This window comes from Tachysurus vachellii, chromosome 1 (assembly GCF_030014155.1).
Source record: "Tachysurus vachellii isolate PV-2020 chromosome 1, HZAU_Pvac_v1, whole genome shotgun sequence".
Classification (NCBI taxonomy): Eukaryota; Metazoa; Chordata; class Actinopteri; order Siluriformes; family Bagridae; genus Tachysurus; species Tachysurus vachellii.
The window spans coordinates 2,126,954-2,134,453 of record NC_083460.1 but is presented as its reverse complement, the minus strand read 5'-3'; the positions used below and the strand labels follow the sequence as shown (position 1 = coordinate 2,134,453).

Below are 7,500 nucleotides of genomic sequence, written 5' to 3'. Positions count from 1 at the left end.
TATGTCACATCTTCTCTACGGACGCTTTAAAGCCTCTGTGTTTCCTATACGGACGCTTTAAAGCCTCTGCATTTCCTATACGGACGCTTTAAAGCCTCTGCATTTCCTATACGGACGCTTTAAAGCCTCTGCGTTTCCTATACGGACGCTGTAAACCCTCTGCCTTTCCTATACGGACACTTTAAAGCCTCTGGGTTTCCACTACGGACGCTTTAATGCCTCTGCGTTTGCTCTATGGACGCTTTAAAGCCTCTGGGTTTCCTCTATGGACGCTTTAAAGCCTCTGGGTTTCCACTACGGACGCTTTAAAGCCTCTGGGTTTCCACTACGGACACTTTAAAGCCTCTGGGTTTCCACTACGGACGCTTTAATGCCTCTGCGTTTGCTCTACGGATGCTTTAAACCTGTGTTTTCTCTATAGATGCTTTAAAGGTGTTTAAGGTGTATGTTGGGGGGGGGATTGTGGCGCGTGCTATTATAGGAAACAGTGAAATATCTGTGATTTATTTTTCTTTCACAGCATGTTTACTTCCTCTTCTTGTCCTTCACAACATTATACATTTCCTAACAATTGCAGTTCATTTTAAGTCTGTTAAATAACCAAACTGTTATGGTTACGTTTACATATAAGGAGCAGTTAATAGTATATTGTTCTACAAAAGCCTGATTAAATAAGAGACAGCGTCTCATGCACTCGTTTTGTCCGTGTCTCTGACGCTTCTTTCTCCAGCCTGTACTGATGTCATTCTCGTTTCCTTTCCCAGGAGCTGATGGGACTTTGTAAAGGGTCTCGTTCTGTGTTCTGCGAGAGAAACCTCAACAGCGTCAACACCACTAAGACGCTCACGGATAAAACCGAGGTGAGCAGTTTCTTATTATTTGTGTATAAGAGTAAAGCTCTGCTTGTGGGTTCCCCCCCCCCCTCCTCCTTCTGAATTTTCTTTGCATGTTGCTGTTTCAGGGACCTGTAATAAAACCTACAAAGACCGATGACATCATTCCATGTAAGCTCGTCTCCACGAAACGCCGGGCCGTCCCAGCTCGGGCACCGGCGACGAACCAGAAGGCAAAACCTGTGACGCTAAACCTGTCTCTTACCTGCAGCTGCTATATGACCGACCGCATCTGCAACATCTGTCTGTCCAGGTAACACCAGCAGTAATAAATCACGCCCACTTCTGACGTACCTCATTTGCATAATATGCTTAATCCATGCGTTACGATGACAAAACCATGTGATAATTACAAACACGCCAAACAAGTGTATAGATAATCCGTGAATATTCATGAGTGCTTAAAGCAGAAAGGTTGGTGTTCTATCTATAGAGGGTCAAAGTTTTAAATGATTTTCATGATAATTCAAGTAACATTTTTTTGAGTAGGGTTTTGATTGCTTTCTTCTCTACAGGAAGCAGCAGGTGGCTCCGAGAGCAGGAACGCCAGGATTCAGGGCTCCGGAAGTTCTGACCAAGTGTCCTGACCAAGGAACCGGTGAGGTCATGATGCACTGAGTATACGATTTCACACTAGTCCTAATTTTAGATTATCTCTACAATCTAACTACACCTTTACACCCCTCTAGCTATCGACGTGTGGTCCGCCGGCGTCATCCTGCTCTCCCTCCTGAGTGGCCGGTATCCGTTTTTCAAAGCCAACGACGACCTGATGGCCTTGACTCAGATCATGACTATCCGCGGCTCGAGAGAAACCGTGCAGGCGGCTAAGAAATTCGGTACGTTTTCGCTCTTTGTATTCATCCGCAAACGTTTGCGCGGGATGTTAATGCTCGGTCATGTGACGCAGGCAAGGCGGTGGTGTGTAGCCGCGAGCTTCCCCGACTCGACCTGAGGATCCTGTGCGAGACGCTGAGAGGAGTGCGATCTTGCGAGGACGACTCGCTCCCGGAGGAGTTTCAGGTCTCGCGTCATCCTGCGGACGCTAAAAAAGCACGACCTGGCAACGGAGCGGAGAAACGGAGCTGCGCGGAGGATAACGCCGCAGAACCGGACGGTGCGGGATGGGACGCGGTTTCTGACGAGGTTTACGATCTTCTGGACAAGCTGTTAGATTTAAACCCAGCAACGAGAATCACTGCAGCTACGGCGGTGCAGCATCCGCTGTTTAAAGACATCAGGGATTGATTAGATATTTATCCAGCAGGTTAGCAGTACTTATCCTCAGGGGAAAACCTTTGTAATATAATGTACTATATTTAGTGTATATTTATTTATCCGAGGTTTCATAAACACACTGTAGGTCATTACGTTACAATAACATTTTAATAAACGTTTTAAAAACATCTCTAGCATTTTTTTATAATTTCTTCCTTAAATACTAAAGTGTAGCTTTGTTTTATCTAAATGACTCCTCATGATTCAATAAATATGATTCAGAATCATTTCAATGTGATTCAATATAGCACGGTAACTACTTATGTGCCAGTTTAACGATGAATAACTAAAAACTTAAAGATAAAATGATTTATAAACGTATACGTACAGTCAAGTTGTACAAAAAGGGAACTTTTATTAAATGTCTGGAAATGATCCATTATTCATTATTTTCGCTCAGAGAAATCTCTTTAAATACATTTGGCTCATTCAGCACTAAATATAACCCTGCACTGTTTGTTCAGAAGTGTACCAGTTATTTCACTCGCCTTCTGTCTGTAATTAATATAAAATATAACTTTCGTTGCCCAAATGATCCCTTTGGTGTTGAATTTTTGCTTGACGAAACTGAACCGACTACAGTTCAGAGTTCTTTTGAGCAGCTCTTGGATACGATATATATAAATATCGTACGGCTACGAGTACACGAGCACGAGCGTAGGAGGATAAGGGCTGAGTCCTGATCAGTGTTCGCTCTCACTACAACGGCGTTTGTTTTATGACTGATGTTTTGTCGTAAAGCTTCCCGTACAGGAGACCGCTGGATCAGCACCGGGTGAAAGTCCCCTACGTCTCTCCTTTCGCTTTGGCGATCTCCTCGATTCGAGCCAAGACGCTCTCGATCAGGTCGAACGTGTAGAGTGCCGACTGCAACACCTGCAGGAGAGGGAGAGAGGGATTGAGGGGGGAGAGAGGGAGGGAGGGATTGGGGAAGGGATTGAGGGAGGGAGATTGAGTGATGATGCTCTTTATATTTTGGAATATTGTCATTCGTTTAATTCATTAACATTTAATTAAAAGCTACACAAGGATTGTGTTATGATGTTGTGTTAAATATATACACAGTTCTCGGTTCTCTACAATCCTAGCTAATGGCTCACAGGTCGCTGGTTCCATCGTGTAAAATATCAATATATCTTTTTGACAGCAGGAATAAAAAAGTAAATACTCTCTCTGTCTTTACACTTAAACATAATTAGCGTTGTTAAACCGGCTGGTTTTAGTTTCCTCTATAAAATATACAGGAAGGTTTCAGATTAAAAAGATGGAACATGAAGAAAATCAGCACCTGAAGCTGCATGTCCGGAGTCATGTTGGGTAACGTGTCGTTGCCGACGGTAACCGTGCAGGTCGTCGTTTTAGACTCTAAAGAAATACACAACAACCAAAAAAAAAAAAGTCACACTATGATGCTGAATTATAAAACCTACCTGTTTTATTCAGTTTAACACCAGCGTGTAAACATAAACTCTCTGACCTGCGCTGCTGCTGCTGCTGCTCTTCTCCTTCGTGCTCTTCAGCTCGGCCTCGTAATGAGCTCGGGACATGTTCAGGCCTGTACGCAAGGGCTTCAGGTAATTCTCCTCGATCGTACACAGCTCACTCCATATTCCAGTCTGAGGAACACACACACACACACACACACACACAAGCATGTTGGGAAATGCAGCAGACTTCTGAAGATGAAAGGTCTGGAACGTTTCCTACCTCGTTGTGCCGTTCTTTATCCCTGATGAGCAGATAACGCAACAGATTCAACGACTCCATAATCCTACACACACACGCGCACACACACACACACGTTCAGTTTCAATGTAAAACTCTTACATTAAACTTTCCACACTACCCTGAGCTGCCAAATAAACAGAAGAATAGACAAAAAGATAGAGAGACAGATCCATATACTATGGTGGCCGGAAAGTGCAAAACAAATGAACAAATCTGAAAACACATCAACAAATCCCAAAACAAATTAACAAAAATCCGAAAACACAACGACAAGTCAGACGTTGGTATAATTTGTTAATGGAAACTTACCATCATCGGACGAGACACCTTTCATTCACATGTATATCTTTAATGACAGGTCTCTTGTCCAATGATCGGTAAGTTTCCATTCAAAAACGATACACTATTGTTTCTGGGTTGTCTGACTTGTCGTTGTGTTTTCTGATTTGTTAATTTGTTTTGCACTTCTCGGCCACCGTAATATACAGACAGACGGATGGAAAAATTCAGTCAAATGAGATAAAATGTAAGAAAAGAAAGTTGTTGATTTTTGGGGTTGTCGTGTTACCGGTCTAAATTTTGTAGCAGGTCAGTTTCTGGTCCCTGAGGAAGACTCAGGACTTGACGCAGTAACGGCAGGAGATGTTTCCCCAGAAACCAGTCGTTCTCGTGACCAGGCTACAGCGGAGAGAAAACGTAGTCCGTTAAAATCACGATGAAACACTTCACATCCAGGCGAATTTATTCATTTACGACATATAACAATCTTCATAAAGATTCTGAGGGGAGGTGTGGCGGTGGGCGGGGCACACGTCATGTGCGTAACGGTTTGATCGGCGCTCTCTTGCGCCGTACCTTTAAGGCGAGGTCGATCTGGTTCTTGATGTTCTTGATGATGAAGCCCTCCACTCCTGCGTGCTCGCTGGTTTTCAACATGCACCTGAATCACCAACACACCGTTATACCGACGCCGTCCGGACGACTCGACGTCACGCTCGGTTCTGTTACGTTTCTGACAGAAATGTACAAAAGGTGATAAAAAAATTAAAAAAATTGTTTTGAACGAAAGACTCACCTGAAAAACTTGTATTTCGCCTCGGTGTTAAATTTGTCGATGCTCAGCTGGAACACGGCGAGTCCTTTAATCCTCTGTAAAAACACACACACACACACACACACACACACACATTTCTAGCTCCCTAATAAGCCAAAACGTAGAATAAGAAAAGATTCTGCATGAAACTTTTATCACTCGGATCAACGTCGTGATCCTACTCTTGTCGTTTCGTTTCCTTGGAAACACACACTTACACTTATGACGCCTGTATGCCAGTTCTATAAACTTATGTTATATAAGAATAAACTGTGCTTATGAAACAGTTATAAACGCATTACTAACAAACAGACCGCTGTACTGCTGGTGCAGCGTGAGCAGAATTAAACAATTCACGGAATCGACGGTCGCTGATTATTTTCCTGTCGCGACACGACACACACACTGTTTTACTCCTCGGAATCGTACAGAACCCGGCGCGGGTCTTACCACATCCTGAAGCGGACACAGCGTCATCACCTTAACCATGTTCTGAAAAATAAACAAAGGTACCGACAGATCATCTATGAGCTCGTGTTTCTAAGGGTCTTGGATGAGATGAGTAGGATGAAGGGACGCTGCTCTACCTGTGGGACGTTTAAAAAGGATTTTAATTCCAGCAGGTCACACGGCAGGCTGCTGTCCTCCACTCGCACCAGCGTCTTCTCATACAGCTCCTGTGGAGATTTTACTCTTCTTCTTCATCATCATCATCATCAACATCATCGCTACAGGTCAATATATGATTTTAACAATCGACTTTGTTTTGTTTCTTTCTACCTTCTATTTTTTATTTCATCACTTTATTTTCATTCATTCATCATCTACCGCTTATCTGAACTACCTCGGGTCACGGGGAGCCTGTGCCTATCTCAGGCGTCATCGGGCATCAAGGCAGGATACACCCTGGACGGAGTGCCAACCCATCGCAGGGCACACACACACACACTCTCATTCACTCACGCAATCACACACTACGGACAATTTTCCAGAGATGCCAATCAACCTACCATGCATGTCTTTGGACCGGGGGAGGAAACCGGAGTACCCGGAGGAAACCCCCGAGGCACGGGGAGAACATGCAAACTCCACACACACAAGGTGGAGGCGGGAATCGAACCCCCAACCCTGGAGGTGTGAGGAGAACGTGCTAACCACTAAGCCACCGTGACCCCCTCACTTTATTTTTTCTTTCTTAAATCATTTGTCCACATCGTCTTATTCTTCGTCTAGTTCATCTTTTTAGCTTTTATGAGCTTATTGTTTTAAAAAGTGTTCTGTTCCTACCAGCCCCTTCTGCAGCCGGGATTCTTCAGTCCTGTTACACAACCGAGAGTCAGGATTAGAGCAGAAAGAAACCGATAAACAACTAAATCAACACCTGAAGAGAGGTTTACCTGCTGAGTAAGAGCTCGACGTATTCCATGTTACACTGCAGGACAAAAACTGGGCTGAAAAAATACAAGGATAAAAGTCTGAGATGATGAGAATGTCTCTGGAGCGATGATGATGATGATGATGATGATGATGATGATGATGATGATCAGTACCTGAGCACAGCAGGGAACAAGTCCACAGCGATGTGGTGCACGAACAGTAGGTGTGCCAGGCTCGCCAGAGACTCCATCGGATATCGGACTTCCTCCTCCAGGAAGCCGGGAATGTTGCGCTTCCGCATAATATTGTGGGATAACAAGTCCAGGAGAGACTCACCAATACTACACAGAGAGACCTAGAGAGAGGAGGATGGATGGATGGATGGATGGGGGGGAGAGAGAGAGAGAGAGAGAGAGGGAGAGAGGAGGGGGGAGACAGAGAGAGAGAGGGAGAGAGAGGGAGAGGAAAGGGGAGAGGGAGAGAGAGGGAGGGGAGAGAGAGGGAGAGAGAAACAGAGAGGGAGAGAGAGGGAGGGAGAGAGAGGGAGAGAGAGAGGGGGAAAGAGAGAGGGAGAGAGAGGGAGAGAGAGAGAGAGGGAGAGAGAGGGAAAGAGAGAGGGAGAGAGAGAGATAGAGGGAGAGAGAGGGAGGTGGGAGAGAGGAAGAGAAAGAGGGGGGGAGAGAGAGGGAGATAGAGGGAGAGAGAGGGAGGGGGGAGAGAGGGACAGAGGGAAGGGGAGAGGGAGAGAGAGGGAGGGGGGGAGAGAGAGGAAGGGGGGAGAGGAAGAGAGAGGAAGGGGGGAGAGAGAGATAGAGGGAGAGAGAGGGAGAGAGAGGAAGGGGGAGAGAGAGATAGAGGGAGAGAGAGAGAGGGAGAGAGAGAGCGATAGAGGGAGAGAGAGAGAGGGAAAGAGAGGGAGAGAGAGATAGAGGGAGAGAGAGAGAGAGAGAGGGAGAGAGCGAGAGATAGAGGGAGACAGAGAGAGGGAGAGAGAGAGAGAGAGAGCGAGAGAGCGAGAGATAGAGGGAGACAGAGAGAGGGAGAGAGAGAGCGATAGAGGGAGAGAGAGAGAGGGAAAGAGAGGGAGAGAGAGATAGAGGGAGAGAGAGAGAGAGAGAGAGAGGGAGAGAG

General features: G+C 45.5%; 2 protein-coding genes across 5 annotated transcripts in view; one reads left to right on the top strand and one right to left on the bottom strand.

The window, feature by feature from the left end:
- Positions 1-2,703, top strand: part of cdc7 (cell division cycle 7 homolog (S. cerevisiae)) — a 7,629-nt gene extending 4,926 nt beyond the window's left edge. For all 3 annotated transcript variants that reach the window (XM_060867391.1, XM_060867399.1, XM_060867383.1), the window contains exons 8-12: positions 765-860; positions 962-1,146; positions 1,409-1,491; positions 1,583-1,732; positions 1,804-2,703. In XM_060867391.1, coding sequence (XP_060723374.1) covers positions 765-860; positions 962-1,146; positions 1,409-1,491; positions 1,583-1,732; positions 1,804-2,141 — 852 coding nt within the window. In that variant the 3' untranslated portion in view covers positions 2,142-2,703. The remainder of the gene's footprint in view (positions 1-764; positions 861-961; positions 1,147-1,408; positions 1,492-1,582; positions 1,733-1,803) is intronic.
- glmna (glomulin, FKBP associated protein a) overlaps positions 2,507-7,500 on the bottom strand; it is a 10,235-nt gene continuing 5,241 nt past the window's right edge. For both annotated transcript variants that reach the window (XM_060867353.1, XM_060867360.1), the window contains exons 8-19: positions 6,543-6,724; positions 6,390-6,443; positions 6,280-6,310; positions 5,580-5,669; positions 5,443-5,484; positions 4,975-5,048; positions 4,755-4,839; positions 4,468-4,577; positions 3,879-3,942; positions 3,649-3,787; positions 3,460-3,536; positions 2,507-3,047 (exon numbers count right to left, since the gene is read on the bottom strand). In XM_060867353.1, the coding sequence (XP_060723336.1) occupies positions 2,958-3,047; positions 3,460-3,536; positions 3,649-3,787; positions 3,879-3,942; positions 4,468-4,577; positions 4,755-4,839; positions 4,975-5,048; positions 5,443-5,484; positions 5,580-5,669; positions 6,280-6,310; positions 6,390-6,443; positions 6,543-6,724 (1,038 nt within the window). In that variant the 3' untranslated portion in view covers positions 2,507-2,957. The remainder of the gene's footprint in view (positions 3,048-3,459; positions 3,537-3,648; positions 3,788-3,878; positions 3,943-4,467; positions 4,578-4,754; positions 4,840-4,974; positions 5,049-5,442; positions 5,485-5,579; positions 5,670-6,279; positions 6,311-6,389; positions 6,444-6,542; positions 6,725-7,500) is intronic.